The sequence below is a fragment of the Lontra canadensis genome, unplaced genomic scaffold (genome assembly GCF_010015895.1).
Source record: "Lontra canadensis isolate GAN:19392208 unplaced genomic scaffold, GSC_riverotter_1.0 scaffold14, whole genome shotgun sequence".
NCBI classification, from domain to species: domain Eukaryota; kingdom Metazoa; phylum Chordata; class Mammalia; order Carnivora; family Mustelidae; genus Lontra; species Lontra canadensis.
In genome coordinates, this window is record NW_022631008.1 from 7381926 (window position 1) to 7400851 (window position 18926).

An 18926-nucleotide genomic window follows, 5' to 3' on the forward strand; every position below is an offset into this window, starting at 1 on the left:
TCCTATCTGGGATCTGAGCATGTTTTCCTTCCTAGGTAGGCACTTAATCTAGTGGTATGGGTTTACAGTTTTTTTTAAATTTCCTCTTTTGAATCCTATTTCTCATCTCCTATCCAGAAAACCTCTAAGTTTGCCCTTTATTCTTCCTTGTCCCTTCACAACTGAATTGTAGGCTTCATTAGGGTCTCAGAATATCTAGGAGGCATTTGAGTCATTTTATAGGGGTGGGGGCTCTTATGAACCTGTTTACACACAAGAACAGAAGAAGTCCCAGAAAGGTATTAATTAGGACACAGAACACAGCATTAATGAGGAGCAAACCCACGAGGTCAGGGGAAGGGCAGCTGGAGGGCCCCTAAGGAAGGGGGCGCTGCCATGGTGGCCCAGGAGCTACAGCTCCGTCTGCTGAGGGGAGCATGGTCAGCGGGTCCATTGCGGACGGCTGGCCAGGCCCCGTAGATATCTATGTCCTTTTCCAGGCAGGGCCTCGGGGCCCCTAGGAAAACACTGACCAATAAATTAAGTTGAAAAATATGTAGGAGGCAGGAAATATCAGCCTGGAGTATTTGTCAATGGCGTGTGTGTTCTGGAAGATGCGAAGACCCACGTGACCCTTCAGAAACCCCTTCTTCCTGGAGGAGTTGGATTCATTGCTCAGAGCCAGGTGGACCACTATTTTGTCTTGTCTTTCTTCCTCTGTCAGAATATGGCTTCTCGGATACCCGGCAAGGCTGTTGGCCTCAGACTCACTGTAGCTTCCGTCCAGCATCATGGTTCTTGAGGGAAGCATTCCAGACATGCACGGGAACTGCGGGCAGGAAACACAAGGAAGGTGTCAGTCATGGTTAGGCCTTGTGGAGGGGCTGAGGCAGTGGCCTGGGCCCAGATCAAAGCCCTTTGGCTACTCAGAACCATAGAAAGGCAGAACTAGAAGGATCTCCAGAGATCAGTCCAATGATTCTCTGCATATTAGAATCGCCCGGGAGCTCTTTAAAATGGCCACATTGAGGCTTCAGTCTCAGCTAATCAATTTGAAGCTCCCCAGGTGATTCTACCATTCATTTGAGGGCCCAGAATGACTGACTGAGTCTAAACGCCCTCAATTGCAGAAGCAAAAACTAAGAACCAGTGAGGCTATACAATTCTCCTGAGATTACACAGCTAGTGTCAGAGTCAGGAATTTAAACCCATGCCTTCTGGGGCACCTGGATGGATCAGTCAGTTGAGCCTCTAACTTGATTTCAGCTCAGGTCATGATCTCAGGGTCGCTGGATTGAGCCCCACATCAGGGTCCACACTCAGCTCAGAATCTGCTTGAGATTCTTCCTCTTCCTCTCCCTTAGCTCCTTCCCTGCTCGTTCTTTCTTTCTGTCTCTCAAATAAATAAATAAAATCTTTTAAAAATATATTTAAAAAAATAAGAAACCCATACATTCTGATTCCAGTTGTGGGTCTCCACGTCTTTGTGCATGAATCAAAAGATGACTAGGGAGGAGAGTGTCCTTATTCTAAAGAGTTACAGTCAAGCATTAAAGTTCCCGGTGCCAGCAATGCATTTCTAAATGGTTCAACTGCACAGACAAAAATACATTTATATGGAGAAAGAGCTCACAGAAAAAATGGCAAAACGGTAACAAGTGTTGAGTATAAGTGCAGAGTCTATGGACGTGCCTGCTTCTGCAAGTATGAAAATGTTTCTAAAGGGCACCTGGGTGGCTCAGTGAGTTAAAGCCTCTGCCTTCAGCTCAGGTCATGATCCCTGGGTCCTGGGATCGAGCCCCGAATCGGGCTCTCTGCTCTGCAGGGAGCCTGCTTCCCCCCACTCTCTCTCTCTGCCTGCCTCTCTGCCTACTTGTGATCTGTCTGTCAAATAAATAAATAAAATCTTTTAAAAAAATGTTTCTAAGAAATTATGAGTTGGGAGGAAGGAAATGGTTACCCTTCCCCTCACAATATGAGTCAGCAAAGAGTGGGCTTCCAGCTGGCACCGGCTTACAATTCATGGGCCCATACTTGTCAGGTGAAGGCTTGCTATTTTTCCAACAGCTCTAGACAGGAAAGTTCATTGGCTTATAAATCAAAATTTGTGTTTAAATATAATCCAAAAGTGCTTGACAATGACCAATGTGCAGATTATTGAAAATTTGAATGAATATTCAAATGCTAAAGTGAAAAAGGTTTGAATAGAATTTATTAAACAAATTCTTAAACAGTCTAGCCTATTTGGAGACAATGTAGAAATATTTAGAATATATGTAGAATATTTAGAACTATATATAGGTTTACTATAATATATTTAGGTATAATGTGGGCATTGAAAGACTGTTTTTGGAAAGGTAACACATCCTCTTTTCCGAAAATTTAAAGCTCCCTTATGTTAAGGAGCTACCAGCCACCTAGATGTGCATAAATGTGGGATTTTCATGTCCCCTGATTTTTATAACTTCTAGCTAAACACCCATTTTGATTAGCGCAATGGTGACCAATGATTTGGTAACAAGTTGGCATTTTATTTCTTACTGTGAAGAAGAAGAATCTGAATATGAATGGAACGGACTTTCCCTCCCTTTATCAAAGGCCCACACGCACTGCCCAAATTCCCCATTTGTATTCTCTCGCATAACTACCATAGGTTAATATAGGATAGTGCAGTATGGTATAGGTAGCATAGTATTTCCAAAGATTCTAAAGGCTAAAATTGTATGCGCCTGAGTTTTCACTGGGTCAGAGTACAGATAAATACAGGGGTTCTTAATTCTAGAACTCTCTCCTTGTCTGGTCATAGGATCTGCAGGTACCTTCCCTAAGCTTGTCCAATAGTAATAGTGATACCTTATGTCTGTCCAGAACCCCACAGTTCCAGGACAACTTTTGCATACATTACCTCCTGTGACCCTTACAACAACCCTGGGAGGAAGGTGAGCTGAGAGTTCCTCTGTACTTTTTTTTTTTTTTAATTTTATTTATTTATTTGACAGACAGAGATCACAAGTAGGCAGAGAGGCAGGCAGAGAGAGAGAGGAGGAAGCAGGCTCCCTGCCGAGCAAAGAGCCCGACGTGGGGCTCAATCCCAGGACCCTGGGATCACGACCTGAGCCGAAGGCAGAGGTTTCAACCCACTGAGCCACCCAGGCGCCCCCCACTGAGCCACCCAAGTGCCCCCCTCTCTACCTTTTTTACAGATGAGGAAACAGAGGCCCAGCGGAAGCGGCAGAGTTGGACCTGAGAACCCAAGTCTTCCTATCCCTAGTCTTGGTCTAAAGACTTTTTGCCTTGTGGGATCCTTAGTGGTAGAAGCTAGAACCTAGTCTAACAGAGATCCTCCCTCATTTTGCACAAACATGCCTTGCTCTACACATCCCCCTCCGCCCCCGCCACTCTCGTGGAACCAGCCTGGGCCCCCGCAGGAGGTGAATGAAGCTTGTCTCGCCTTCTCGCGCAGCTTGCGCTCCTTGCGCTCCTGCACGGTGGTCAGGTAGTTGACGGCTGCGTACTCCAGCACTGACAGGAACACGAACACGAAGCTGACCCACAGGTAGATGTCCACCGCCTTGATGTAGGAGACGCGGGGCATGGAGGCGTTCACACCCGTGATGATGGTGGACATGGTCAGCACGGTGGTGATACCTGCAACAGGCTGCGTTAGGTCAGCTGCTGACGAGGGTACACACTGTCCCCCACCATGTGTCACGCAGTCACCATTTTACATCCTCCCTAAAACCCAGCAAGAAATCCCCCGGGGCATGGAAACATCCAGGCTGCAGATCTGCTCCACTAGGGGCAGGCGGCTCCCCTCCTGGCCTGCTCCAGGCTGCTGGTCTCCTTTGCCTGTCAGCCCCCTCGGGGCCTTGGTGTTGGTGGTGTGGCTGATTGGATGAGCAAAGGACCCCGTCAGACGTGGAATGCGAAACAGTGACTGAAGGACACCTCTGAAGGAAACTGCCCACACCACAGGGAATGGCCTCATTCCCTCTCTGAGCCATATTTATTCAGTCTCTGAAGACTGTGGAAATTCCTGGAGTCCTGTCATGCTAGCTGCTTCATTGTGCCTTGCTCGGTTAAACCTTCACATTTCTCGGATCCCAGGCTGATTTCCTCCAAGTTGACAATGACAAGCTGTTACCGTTCCCTCTGGAATTTTGGGTCTGCAAGGACTAAAACCACAACTCCAGGGAGTACAGCCCTCTCCCTCCCCCAAATCCCCTAACCCCGCCCTACCTTCAGACTCTCAGTCTGTCCAACCAAGGCCAACAAACACAATTTTTGTATTTACAAAATAAGGTTTTGGCATTTGCAGAATTATCTTATTTATTGAAGTACTGGGCCCTGAGACTGCTGGTGGGGGAAGTCCATCCCCCAAACAGGCTTGATTTTTCTGAAGTCACTGGAGCAAAGCTGACAGAGTTTTAGCTCCCTGTGGTTTTCATGAAGGAGTCTAGGAAACAGAGAGCAGCGTGCAAATGGTGAAGGCGGCAGGCAGGAGGAACGTTTGCTCCTTCTGGCTCTGGCAGCCCATCAGTTAAGAACTCTGAATGATGATTTTACCTTTTCTCTTTATAGTGACCAGCTGAAGAAAGAAACCACCCTCCCACACCCCAACACATGCTTTTACCCAGAGAAACTCTGGCAGGCACAGCTCTGCGGTCGATCCAGAAGGACACCCAGGACAGCATGACCATCAGGGTGGCAGGGAAATAGGTTTGGAGCAAGAAGAAGAAGATGTGGCGTCGCAACGTGAAGTTAATGTACAGACGGTTGTACCAGCCTGGGGGACACAGGAAGAAGCCAGTGAGGTTCAGTTCGAGAGGCAAGAACAAACTGTTCCTTAGGAGACCCCAATCCCCCATTGCTCTGATCTTCAGGAGAAAGTTAATGATCCGTTGACTTACTCTACTACATCTCCTCCCTAATATCTAAGCCCTCTCTCCTATCAATAAGGATCTTGCCACTACCTAATGTGTGTTGTGTTTTATTCAACATTACCTAACCTCTTTTCTCTTCCCCTAACATTTTGGGGGAAGGTAGAGAGAGAGCTAGGGTTAGTTGCTTGTTTGGTATTTGTTATTTTCCACCCACAACCGTATTTCCTGAGGACTCACTACTCAGGAGGCTAAGAAGCGGGACTGGTTCCATTTTGTTGAAGCCAATACCACTGGGACAGGAGCCAGCAGAGCTGCCATATGACGGTCCCCTTTGTCATACGTTGTGTCAGCTCAGCCTGTCTCCACATGCGTCACCAGATGAATGGTTGTCAACAAGGACTAAAACGGTAAGGCGTCCAATGAGCCACAGGATCGATACCCAACCACTGGGACCAAAGATGGTGTCAAGGACAGTACAAATGTTGAAATTAGACTACAGCTGTGTGCACACACCCACCCCTCTCCAGCTCAGGGCAGCCTGGGATAATGACTCGGGCTGCCCCCCAGAAAAACGCTGCTGAGGGAACAAAGTCTACCTGACTGTCATGGAAGGTTACTACTGAGTCAGGTGAGGGGAGGGTTGGATCCATAGTGAGAGGCTGGAATGATAGGCTGGGTCCAGACAAGCTTGACACACGGTTACTCTGTAGGTCCCTCGGTGGTTTGAATGAGATAGGGGCTTTTAGTGGAGTGGGAAAAGAGACAGTGATCTGCAGATATGACAGAAACTCCTAATCATTCATTCATCCCACCACCTTTGCCCTGTCATCTCAGCATTATTTTCCCTACTTAAATTGGCACCCATGAAGCAAATCATATTGTTCCTTAGGTTTGTACAGAGTCTTTCTGGAAAGGCTGAGAGTTGCCTTCATTCTGTTAAGGACTATTCCACTATCCTTTCCTTGTAAGAAAACCAGGGAGAGTTGCCTTGGAAACAGTAAGAGGGAACCAAGAGCTTTAAAAATGTACACTCTGTGTTCCAAACAGAGCACTCTGTGGTGAGATCGCAGCCCCTGGTGGTTGGGGCGGGGGGTGGGGGGCAGGGATGATAAAGCTCCTTGTTGGTACATAATAAATAATGGGAGAAGAAGATGCATTTTAATCTGGACTCCAGAAAGGAGCGGGGACAAGATAAACAAACAAACCAGCTTCTCTTTCAATACAGAAAACATCCAAGAGGAGAGCACAGAGTGACTAAGGCAAATTGTCTGGCCACCTGCTAGCTGTGTGACTTCAATAAGCAACTTAATCCTTCTGAGTCTCAGTTTTCTCACCTATAAATCAGGCATAATAATAACTACATCATAGGTTTGTTGAGTAGAAATTATTAATTCATTTAAAGCACTCAAAACAATGACACATAGTAAAAAGTTATAGAAGACATTCTTAAGAATGGTTTTAGAAAGAGAGTAGGTTTGAACTTGCCAAGAAGAGATGAGAAAAGAAGATTGGGTGACAATAGGCACCAGCGGAGAAGGGAAGAGGGACGAGGACGAGCACTGTGGGCATAAAGTGAAGCCGGATTGCGTGGTTCGGAGACTCACACCACTTTGACTGAGGCTCGGTCTTTTTCAGGGCTTGATGTTGGGGGCACAGGGGTGTGCATGGGGACAGGGGAACGGGGAGATAGATGGCAGCCGTGCAGGGGCAAAAAAGCTCCGCATGGAAGGGCCTGGGCTTCTCGGCATGCGGGCAAGGGGGAATGAAGTGAGACGTCCTTAGAGTCCTGTAGCTACTGCAGGGTTGTCACGGGGTAAACTGTGTCCCTTAGATGTGCTGAAGTCCTAACTCCCACTTTCTGTGAATGTGACCTTATTCAGAAATAAGGTCTTTTCGCATGGAGCCAAGATGAGATGAGGGCATATTGGGTTAGGGTGGGCCATAATCCAATGACTGACTGGTAGCCTTACAGAGGAGGGAAATTCCGTGACACAGACATACAGGAATGGCAGCATTTGAAGACACAGAGAGGGACACAGGGAGAAGGCCACGTGACGACAGAGGCAGGCATTAGAGCAACGCAGCGCCACCAGAACCTAGTGAGAGACAAGGAAGGGTTCCTTCCTACAGCCTAAGCGGGGAGCGTGGTCTGCAGCTTCCTGGCCTCCAGAACTGTGGGCAAATATGTTCCTATTGCTTCAGGCCCCCACTTTGTGTTTATTATGACGGCCCTTGGAAATGACAGTGGGACTAGAGAACTGACAAGGGCATCTTCTCAAAACTTCAAACACGGCCCAGGGTCCAAGATGAGTTACATTAAACACTAAAAATAAATCTATAGGGGCTCCTGGGTGGCTCCTTCCGTGAAGCGTCCAACTCTTGATTTCAGCTCAAGTCATGATCTCAGGGTCGTGAGATGGAACCCCGCACCGGGCTCCGTGCTCAGCGGGGAGTCTGCTTGGGATGCTCTCTCTCCCTCTCCCTCTGCCTCTCCCCCCACTAAAGTTAAGTAAGCAAGTAAATAAATAAATAAGTTGACAGATCTAAAAATAGGTAAGAGATACATTTCCTCAGAAAGCCATCATCCTTGTCATTAAGTCAAACAAATCAGACTACAGAGTAGCAGGTAAAACAGGACCCCACTTCTGTACAATTACATCATGAAAATCAAAGTGTTCACAAGGATGTGTGCTGAATTGTGAGGAGTGGCTGCCTCTGGCCATGGGATTTCAGAGGAGAGCAACTTTTAAAATTTCTGCTTATCAATGTTTCCGCTTGTGTTTTGCAGAATTACGCATGACTTAGGAATACACATTCATTTTCATTGGCATGGGACAGTTCAAGGCTGGAGGGTTCTTTTTTTTTTAAAGATTTTATTTATTTATTTGACAGAGAGAGACACAGAAAGAGAGGGAACACAAGCAAGAGGAGTGGGAGAGGGAGAAGCAGGCTCCTCGCTGAGTAGGGAACCCGATGTGGGGACCCCAGGATCATGACCTGAGCCATAGGTAGATGCTTAACGATTGAGCCACCCAGGCGCCCCTAGGCTGGAGGGTTCTAATTTTCTTCCACATTTGGATCAGACCATGGCAAACATTAGCTACCAGTGCTGCTGTAGAAGGCCAGTCTGGAAGTGGTGTGAAATTTCTGAATCAGAAACTGGGACAGGGAGATCTTCTCATCAGTTTTCAGGGATTCATCCCCATTCTTCCAATACAGCATTAGATCTTCATCTGTATATGCATCTTTGGGGAGAGGAAAATAAGTTAATTCGACTCCTTTGCTTTGGAGGTGGCTGAAGCCACGGGGAAATCCTACACCAGCCTTGGAGTAAACAGCCCTTAACATTGGCAGGCAGTACTCAGTCTCACGGTTACAAAAATGGCACAAAGACTGGAGCAGGAACGAGGTGGAGATTTGTCTTCGGGAACACTGGTACTTACAGCTTTCCAGCTCCAAAGAGCAGGTCTGGGAGTCCAGGGGAAAGTGGCTGAAGTCCATGTTGCACATGGCAGTGACCGTAATCCTAGGCAACCCAAACAAGCATGTTGGCTCCTGCAGTGAGTTCTTGGCTCATATGCCTGCCCAGAGCAAGAAGAACACCGACACAACCAAGAGCGGCTGCCTTCTCACAGCTGCTTCAGAAGCTTGGAAACCCCAGTCTCTGCATGGCAAGACCCTAAGTTTTAGAGTCCCGTCTTCCGTGGGATGTGTTATCAGCGCTCTACTGCGTCCCCCAGCCACTGAGGGTGTTGGCTGTCAGGGCACACACCTGTACCCTCTCTGCTGGTGGCCCTCAGCCCATGGGCTGCCTCCCCCAGTGTTGCCTGGGAGGTTATCACGCCCCACCCACCACCCCAAGGCTATTAGCATCAGGTTCTGGTGAACCCTACCAGCAGGCCAAGATGTAGAATAAGCCTGCATCATCTCGTGTTAGCCTGGAAGCTGGCTGCAACAGCACTCAGTCAACAGCTGCTCTTGTCGCCTTTTTAAATCTTTATTACCAATAAAGTAGAACCATAGGCTGTCATGCCTGGAAGGTGCCTAGAAGGTCATTGGCTCCCTCAACTCACTCAGGCCTACCTAGTCTCCTAACCCGAGCTTAAGCACCCCAGTGACAGGGAAGTTGCTTGCTACTAGGGCGACCGTTTCATCCTCAGAGAGTTCTAACCGACATCAGGAGGCTCATACCGTAGAGACACAGGCCCAACCATGGTGACTGACTCTTCGCGGCCAACCAGGCTGACATACGTATGAGCATGGCGCTGGACCAAGAGCCCAGAGACCATTACCTCATGCTGTACAGCACATGCCCATCTGGAAACACCCGCAGCATAATGTTGTCGGTGGTGGTGTCGTGGATGAACGACCGTTTGGAGTGAACGAAGAAGACGTCGGGGACCCAGATCTGCTTTACCAGCCGGCCATCGAAGGTCATGCTCTTGTTGCTGGTGCTGGGAAAGGCCAGCCTCTCGTCCTTCCAGTAATGCCGCAGGTACAGGGTCATGGTGAAGTCCTGCGGAGCCGGAGGTGACACCAGACAGATGTATTTAGCAAGCTGCCTTTCTTACAACCCATCGTCATCAACCAAAGTAATGCACACCAGAGGCTCAGCCGCCGGACGGTGGCTGCCTGCCTCTGCAGTGCCACTAGGTTGGGCAAGAGAAGGACTCATTGTTGTGCAGGCAGGAGGTGGGGTGGGAGCCCAGTACAGAAAGCAGCCCTCCCTCAGGGGCTACGAGTGAAACCTGCAGCTGTGAACCTGCCATGGGGACCACAGAAAGAGATTGCCCCGGCGTCCTGCTCTCTCTCCCCAGACTTGAGCACACGGGGCTCCTTTCCTATTAGCTAAGCTTTCAGTGTCACGTGAGCGGGCATTGGGAGAAGCCCTCACAGCCCAGTGTCCCGTTTAAGAGAGTTTTGCGTGTTGGTCTCAAAGAATCTTTAAAGGCAGAATTGTGTTCTGCGTGCCATTGAGTCCCCAGGTCCTAACTCGGTGCCTGACAAGGCACACAGTAGGTGCTCAATAAATATTTGCAGGATGGAAAAATAGGGGAGTCAATTGACCCCCCAAAAATGGGGGGTCAATGAATGGATGAAGGCTTGGGCAGCTGCATATCTGCTATAATTTTAGCCTGAAAGCTCATTCTGTTAAATGGTGTCTCCTTGCCTGCATCAATGAGGCCTTGAACCAAGAGGCTGGCCCCTTGTCACAGCCAGTAGACATGAGTGCTAAGGTGCAAGTGTGAGTAAGTAAGGAAGTGCTCCCAAACACCTTTTTCTGGAGTGGAGGTGTTAGGATGCCTGCTGGTGGTGCTGGTCTCAGAGCCTAGGGCCCACTTCTGCTTTACCAGCACACCTCTACCCCTCCTGGCTGTCCTGCAGGGTCACTGGTGGGCAGGAGCACCCCCACCCGCCCAACCCTCCGCCCCCACCCCTTCCTCACTTTGTGCTACGATGTTTTAGTTTGTGCTTCTAGAACTCCTGTTTCTTCTGCCTCCGGGGCCCTTTCCCTGCTCTCCCTGTGGCCCTCTCCACGCTGTCTCCTTATCTGTCCTTCGCATCTCAACTGAAACAAGGCTTCTTCAAAAGCCTTCCCTGACTGCCTGATCTTCGCGGACCCCGGCAAGGACTGCGCAGGGGAGGCATGTTCAAGGCAGGCACTGGGCAGCAGTGAACGGCAGAGTTTCTGTCTGAGAACGTCCCCTCCCGGGCTCCTCCAAGTGAGGTTCATCTGACTGGTCCCATCACGTGAGAGCTGTGTCCAAAATGTAAGGGGCTGGGCCTCACCCCCCGGAGACTGATTCAGAAAGTCTCCGGTGGGGCGCAGAAATCTGCATTTAACCAACTTTCCAAGTTACTTTGACCCATATCATTGAGAACCCCTGTTCTAGTTTCACAGCACCTGATCCAACTTCCAGTCCCCAAGTCTATCCTCTGCAGCCCTGGCTCTGCCCACCCAGACACAGCCTGCCTGCCCCCCTCCACAGCTGCCCCGGCCACAGGCACTCTCAGAACCTTAACCTCAGAAGCCGCCCTGAGGCTGCCCCGCCAGCCGAGGGCGCTGCGTACCATGTCCACCTCCGAGATGCTGTCCAGGCTCTCCACCTGCACGTCCACGCCCACCGGGATAGCGGGGCCTGCAGAAGAGCAAAGCCAACTGGTGAAGGGCCCATTCTATCTACCACTGGGTCAGCAACCCCAGCCCCCTCCTCCTGGGGAAGAGACGGACTGGGGCAGAGTGAAGCAGTAGTCCAAATTCTATGAGGGTTTTCTTGCTATTTCCTGACATGCTGGGTTCCTGAACTTTCTTCCTGAGGTTGGAGACACCATCTGCCTTATGTGTCTTTCCTGGATCAACGTGAATGTTTAATCCATGTTTGTTGCATGAATCGATGAGCTGGGTTACTACTTCCTACATCCCCGCACTATCTCTGTAGGGTAGAGAGAATAATGCTCTAGTGTTTCAGTAGGGAACCTGGTCCACTGTCCTGCCTCCTGTGACATCTATAAAGGACAGATGAGCCCTAAGAGCCTCGGACCTGGGCCTGGAACACCTGCATGCCCGGGGCTGGGTTCATTCGGTCACTCATATACCTCCTGAATACCTAACAGATAACCGGAACCCTGCCTTCTGGAAGCCTTCCATCTGGTGTGAGAGAAGATCTCTGTGCAGTTGGATCACAGCCAAAGACAATACTGTACAAGAATTTTAAATCCTTTCAGGACATGTCAGAAGAGGAGTAGGAGAGTACATAGCACAAGAGCTTGACACTCAATTCCGCCTGGCCCGTGGCAAAATGTCCAAAACTGTGTTTAGCTGTGGATTTAGCTCTGGCATCTTGTTGTATTTCCTGGGCTGGATGATGGTTACATTCATTTTGTGATAACTTAATGGGCTCTCCACTTACAACTTGTATACTTTCTGTGTGTATGTTATACTTCTATAAATTGTTTTTTAGATTTTTTTTAAAGATTTTATTTATTTATTTGACAGAGAGCACAAGTAGGGAGACCAGCAGACAGAGGGAGAGAGAGAAGCAGGCTCTCCGCTGAGCAGGGAGCCCGATGTGGGGCTCCATCCCAGGACCCTGGGATCATGACCCAAGCTGAAGGCAGAGGCTTAACCCACTGAGCCACCCTGGCCCCCCAGTTTTTTAGATTTTAATTTTTTTAAAAAAGCTAGAATGGGTAAAACGACATACCTGTGTTTTCGAGCATATTAACACATGCTATTATACTCAGAGACAAAAAACTATCTCTGAGAGAGTCAGGTGGCAGCAGCACTGGGTTCCTGGGGTGAAGGCATTGTCTAGAAGCCTTCTCCACTGAACCTTGACCTCTGAATCCCACCAGGGAGTGTGGGACCAGGCCATTCTGACCCACTGTGGTCTGAGCAGGGAGAACCTTAATGTAGCCGAGGGAGTCTGGGTCTTAGGAATGAGAAGGTCTGGAACGTACTGAAACTTTGGTCATGGGCAGGGAAGGAGGATCAGGGACCTTAACATGGAGTAAGAACCAGAAGTCTCAGTCCTCAGTTCCAGCCCACACTGGGGGACCAGGGGTCCTCATGGAGGCACACCAGGACATTGGTGGGCTCACCGACTCCCCCCAAATCTCCCTGTATACCTGCTAATACTTACAATCACACCATTAAAGATTTGTTTTTTGTTTTTTTTACTGAGTCCAACAGAATGGAAGGATTTTATTGATTACCAGAGGGATGTAATGGCTATTTTCTGTGTTCTTAAACATCTAAGGAAATGAGTACAATGCTTTTATTGTTTTTCACTTTCCCCCTCTCAAATCAGGGTGTAAGCTGATCTTTTTATTTTCACATGTTTTTCAACTGATGGCTTAGGTCAGGGCCCATGAGAAGTCCCTGTTCTAACAGCTGTGTTCTCTTCTTATTCTAGGCTGCGGGGTGCTTTGAAGGTGCCAGAAGTGGAATGTTCGGTGTGGAGAGGAGTCCCCCTCCTTTGGGCTGACTAGTCTGCCTTTCTCCCCCAGTGGGGCTTGCAACACGAGGGGGGTCTGCAGGCAGCCTGGTCAGGGTTCTCTCCTGGTACCCAGACCCTGCTCCCCTGTCCCGGGGCCACGTGCTCCCAGCACAGCTCTTGGGGAAGTGGGGCTGGTTAATTTCCTCATCCTGTGGACCCTCTGTTAGCCAGAGATGTTACAATGGCCCAGAGTCCGAACTGCTAACTTTGGTAGCCCTGTATTTCACGGGGGTGTGCTGTGCATGATCCGCTCTGTTTTCCCCTCCTTTCCTTTCTCTAAAGTGCCACGTGATCTGCCACATCCAGTTGTCCCAAGAGCCAAAGGGGAAAAAAACAATACAACCATCACCTTCTTTGGACCTACCTCCCAGTGGCCTGGTTTTCAGATAATGGGCACAGTGTTTGAATAGGAGCTGGTTTTGGCAAAGGACGTGTTCAAGATAAACTATATCAGCTTGCTTCGAGTCTGAAACTGTGTCTCTCTGTTCTCAGGGCCTGGCCTGCTCTCCACAGCTCCAACTGCCCTTCTAAAAGAAATTTGATAATGCCTGTGAGGGTGGCGTCAGTGCTCTGGAGGTCCAGCCCATGTGGGAGGGCAGGTCAAGTTCTCCGGAGACCTGGATTGGTGGAGGTAAGCAATCTGGGTGTTCAGGAGGCTCTAAACCTGCCTTCTGGGGGACTCACACCTCAAGTTTGAACAGAACCTATGCCCTGTCCTCCTTGGCTGAGCGCAACGGGGTTGACCTTTGACCTTGACCTGCCCCACTGCCCAGGCTCTCCGGAACTCTCTATTCTGTGGCCTTTCCTAACCTGATTTTTGGGAGAAATTCTACCAAAGAACTGGTCTTTCTCCTTCTTCCCTGAACAATTTTACGTTTTGAGTAGGACTGGGTCCCCTAGGGTGTTAGAAAGAAAACAGTCTTTAACTAGACTAAGCAGGCATTCACACCTTGGCCTCTTCACACTGCTGTGGGTTTTTTTGCTGTGAGAGAGAGATCTGGTAAACCAAACAGAAGTCACTGGTGGGATTGCAGGCAGTATAGCCAATGAGGTGACAAATTCAAGGCAGCTTAAGGGAAATACATGTGTAGCCAAGGATTTTCTTGGTTCCTAGCCTTTCTGTCATTATTTCTCCTCACAGGGCCCTAAAAAGCACATATTAGGAATTTATCCATTTTTAAAATCAAGATATATGTCATTTCTTCCCCACTGACTCCAAGAATGAATGTGAAACAGAATTTTCAGACAAACTAAAACAGAGAATAAGCCGACATGTGTCCTGCCCTAAATGAAGATGTTTTTCAAGCTGAAAAACAAAGGGAAAGATGGAAATGCAAGAATGAAAAAAGAAAAACAAAAATGACAAACACATGCACAATTCTAAGTAAACATTGGCTATATAAGACAATATTAATAGTGTATTGTGGGGATGAAAAACCTAAACAGAAATATAAGCAAAAATAACATTTAAATGAGGAGGGATATAAGCCGAGTGCAAATGTTATGAGATCTTTGCATTGTCTTAGAGAGCAGTTAAAGTAGCTAATTAACGCGCTAGTATGATAAGCCAAGAGTTATGTTGTTTTCCGGGGAGCCATGGACAAATAGCAAAAATATGTGTGTTCAGACTAAAATCGGAAAGCCTAAATAGGAAAAACGAAAGTAACCAATCCAAAAGAAAAGATGTAAGGAAAGAAAAAAAGAACGACACCGAATTGGTTAGACAATAAAAAAGAGTAGGATGACAGATTTAAAACCAACATGTAAATTATTCCTAAATATAAATGGACCAAATGTTCCATTTAACAAACAAATATTGTTCAATTTGGTAATTCAGAAATGCTAAAAGTTTGTCAGACTGGATCAAGAAACAAACCAACTTTATGCCGTTTGTAGAGATGCACTGAAAATTTAAGATACAGGAAAGTTGAACATAAAAGGATGCAAATGATATCACATGCCAATACTAACCAAAAGAAAATGGGTATAGTTGTATTATATCAAATAAAGTAGACAAAGAGAGATAAAGAGGCTCATTTCGTAGTAACAAATGACTCAATTCACCAATAAAATATAAATATAAATTTGTGTGCATTTACTGATACAAACTCAAAAGGCAAAAATCAAAAGTGGACAGAATTGAAGGAGAAACAGGCAAATTTACATTCATAGTGGGAGATTTTAATCCTTCTTTCTCAGAATTTATAAAACAGGCCAAAAAATCCTATTAAGAACATATAAGATGAAAAACAAATCAACAAACTTGACGTAACAGACATGTTTAGGACAATGAGTGCAAAAATTATATAATAAAAATTCATTTCAAGCCTTTGTTGAACATCTACAAAAAGTTTACCATATATAGTGCTAAAGAGCCTTTTTGACAAACTTTAAAGGACTAGAATTGATATAACTATGAATTCAATAAACATTAGAGATAAGCATCAAAACTAAAACTAGAAAATCTCCGTACATTTGGAAATTCAGCAACGTACTTCTGGAAAAACTCATGGGTCAGTGAAGGCATCATAATGAAAATTAGAAAATTCTAGCAAAATTACTTAAAAAATAGTACACATCAAAATTCATGGAATGTAGGCCAAGCATTTCTTCTAGAGAAATTTATAACCTTAACCATCATCTCGGAAAGGAAGAAAAGCTTAAATTCAATTTACAAGGTAGGAAAATAAAAACAAATTAAAGTAGATGAAAGGAAATAATAGAGGTAAGTACAGAAAGCACTGATATAGAAAACAAACGTACAACTGAAAGGATAATTAAAGCCAGATATTGGTTCTTTGAAAAGACTGATAGAACCGATGGAACTCTAACAAGATTGATCTGGCAAAAAGGAAAGCAAAAATAACCACTATCAGGAATGAAAAAGCCATCACTGTATATGCTACAAACATAAAAAAATTAAAAGATGTTATTCTTTTTTATTATTATTAATACATAATATATTATTTGCCCCACAGATACAGGTCTGTGAATCATCAGGCTTACACAATTCACAGCACCATAGCACATACCCTCCCCAATGTCCATAACCCAGCCACCCCATCCCTACCCCTCTACCCTCCAGCAACCCTCAGTTTTTTTCGTGAGATTAAGAGTCTTTTATGGTTTGTCTCCCTCCCAATCCCATCTTGTTCCATTTTTTTCTTCCCGACTCCCCACCACCCCCCACCCTTCCTCCCAAATTCCTCGTATCAGAGAGATCATATGGTAATTGTTAAAAGATGTTATTCTGAACAACTTTTTGCCAATAACCTTTAAAATTTAGATGTCATGAACAAATTCCCAGAGATATACAACATATCAGTCAACACTGATAAGAGGAGAAATACAAAAACCTGAAAAGTCCTATAACTATTTTTTAAATGTTGCTTTTTTATTTTAAAAATTTTAATTTAAAAAATATTTAACTTAAATTTTCCCACAAAGAAAATGATAGGTCCAGATGTCTTCACCAGCAAATTCTAGCAAAGGTTTAGATGAAGATAGTACCAGTCTTACATAAATTCTTCTAGAGAATATCAAAAGAATATTTTAAAAAATCAAAATACATGTCAAAAGATACCAAGTTATTTTATGAAGTTAGCCTAAGAACTGCACAAGAAAGCAAAATTACAGGTCAATCTCACTCATGAACATAGAATCAACAATCCTAAACAGAATATAAAGCTGTATACCATCCAGCAATATGTTTTTTTAAAAAAAGGTAAATCACTTCTAAATCAGGTTTATTCCAGGAATGAAAGGTTGTTTTAACAATTGAAAAATCAATCAAGGACTTTCACGTTGAGTAATTGCAAGCTAAAGAATTCACAGTAATATTTCTACTGAAAACTACAAAGCTAGACAAAATATAAAAATTTCTTTCTGAAAACTTGGAAGTTAACAAGTTAAACCTGGATTAGGATGTGAGAGAGAAACAGAGGCCCAAGGAGACGTGTTCAAAATTTGGATCTACTTTTCCCGGGAGAATCTGCTAACTCGGGAAGCAAATGAGGAGCTGAAGGAAGCTCTTGATGGTTTCGGGAAGCTTCAGGGCTGGGACTAGAGACCAGGGCCCACCAAACAGGCTAACTCTGTATTAGGAAGCCCAAAAGTACACCCTAGCAATGAAGGTAGATAGGCCCTTGCAGGATGTGCAGCTCAACTTCAAATCACATCAGTCTCTACAAGTGGATTAGTTCTCTGGAGTGCTAGTAGCCTCAGGCAGCCCGGGCTATCAGTGCTACCAGGTACCTGGTAGAAATAAACAGAAATCCTCTCTGGAGGAAGGTATCACCCTGTGAGTTCTCCAGTTATTTCTATTCAAAATATTGTAAATATAATATATAGCTCATAATAAAGAAATAACCAGGCACACAAGAAAGTAAGACATGATAACCAGCAGAAAAAAAAGAGAATAGGAACAAGGGGCTTTAGATATTGAAATAGCATAATATCTTAGTGTACTAAGTGCAAAGAGATAGTGAAATATCTTAGTGTACTAAGTGCAAAGAGATAATAAAAATTAAGATTGAGAATTTCTGCATAAAATTCTAAACCATAAAAATAGAATCAGGCACCTGGGTGGCGCAGTTGGTTAGGCTGCCAACTCTTGGTTTCTGCTCAGGTTGTGATCTCAGGGCCATGAGATCGAAATCCACACAAGGCTCATGCTTAACAGAGTCAGGGTAGGTTTCTCTCTTCCTCTCCCTCGGTCCCTGCCCCTCAAACTCTCTCTTTCTCTCAAATAAATAAAAGAATTAAATAAATAAATAAATAAATCTTAAAAATAGAATCAATATAATTTTCGACATTAACAGAAAAAGCCTTTGCTAAAATCAGTGTCCATTTAGGACACTGAGGAATAGAGGACTAGAAGGGAGCTTACTGAATTTGAAAAGTGATAGCTACCAAAAAATAGCTACAGTAAATATTATATTTATTTGTTTTTAAAGATTTTATTTATTTATTTGTCAGAGAGAGAGAGAGCACAAGCAGGGGGTCAGCAGGCAGAGGGAGAAGCAGGCTCCCTACTGAGCAGAGACCCTGATGAGGGACTCGATCCCAGGATCCTGGGATCATGACCTGAGCCGAAAGCAGATGCTTAACTGACTGAGACACCTAGGCATCCCTTATTTATTTATTTATTCTAGAGAGAAATAGAGACAGCACGAGCAGGGAGAGGAGGAGGGGGAGAGGGAGAAGCCGACCCTGGGCTGAGTGTGTAGCCCTATACAGGGCTCAATCTCACTACCCTGAGAGCATGACCTCAGCCAAAATTGAGTTAGTCGCCTAACCAACTGAGCGTCGGGCACCCAAGTAAATATCATACTTAAAGGTAAAGTGTTGTAAGATTTCCTTTCATATTGAGAATGCCTGTGAATGCCACTTCTATTCAGTATTATTTCGAAAAGTCTAGGTAGTACAATAAGGAAGGAAATGAGAAAAATTATGACAACTGGATAAAAAGAAACAAAAATAAGATTGGGTATATAATTTTTTAATTAGCAGATTAACTACTAGAAATTAATAAGGAATTTTAACAGGATGTTGAATACAGAGTCAATATATAAAAATCAAAGTTAGAAAAGGAAATTTTTGCAAAAATGCTTTTAATGATAACATCAAATATGCCTAGGAATAAGTACCTAATATAAATCTAACAAAATATCTGGATGTCCTCTATGAAGTAAACTATGAAATATTACTGAAAGAAATTAAAGACCTACATAAATGGGAAAATAGATCCTGTTCCTGTATTGGGCGATTCAATCTTGTAAAAATCTGAATGATCCCATATTGGTCTACAGACTCAGTGCAATTCTAATCAAGATCTCATTATTTTCGTATGGAACTTGACAAAATGATCATTAGGAAATTCAAAGCAGTCCATCCTGAAGAAAAACAGGGTGGGAGGATGTGCTTTATCAGATATCAAGATTCATTATAGAACTAGTAAACAGGAGGTGAGGGACTGGCATAAAAATGGACAAACTGGAGGCGCCTGGGTGGCTCAATGGGTTAAAGCCTCTGCCTTCGGCTCAGGTCATGATCCCAGGGTCCT

At 45.4% G+C, this 18926-nt stretch overlaps 1 protein-coding gene across 1 annotated transcript in view; it reads right to left on the bottom strand.

Moving 5' to 3' along the window:
- Positions 1–471: 471 nt before the first annotated feature.
- GABRR2 (gamma-aminobutyric acid type A receptor subunit rho2) overlaps positions 472–18926 on the bottom strand; it is a 40161-nt gene continuing 21706 nt past the window's right edge. Inside the window, exons 3-9 of the mRNA XM_032858103.1 lie at positions 10935–11002; positions 9155–9378; positions 8306–8388; positions 7967–8107; positions 4613–4765; positions 3431–3627; positions 472–808 (exon numbers count right to left, since the gene is read on the bottom strand). Coding sequence (XP_032713994.1) covers positions 497–808; positions 3431–3627; positions 4613–4765; positions 7967–8107; positions 8306–8388; positions 9155–9378; positions 10935–11002 — 1178 coding nt within the window. The 3' untranslated portion in view covers positions 472–496. The remainder of the gene's footprint in view (positions 809–3430; positions 3628–4612; positions 4766–7966; positions 8108–8305; positions 8389–9154; positions 9379–10934; positions 11003–18926) is intronic.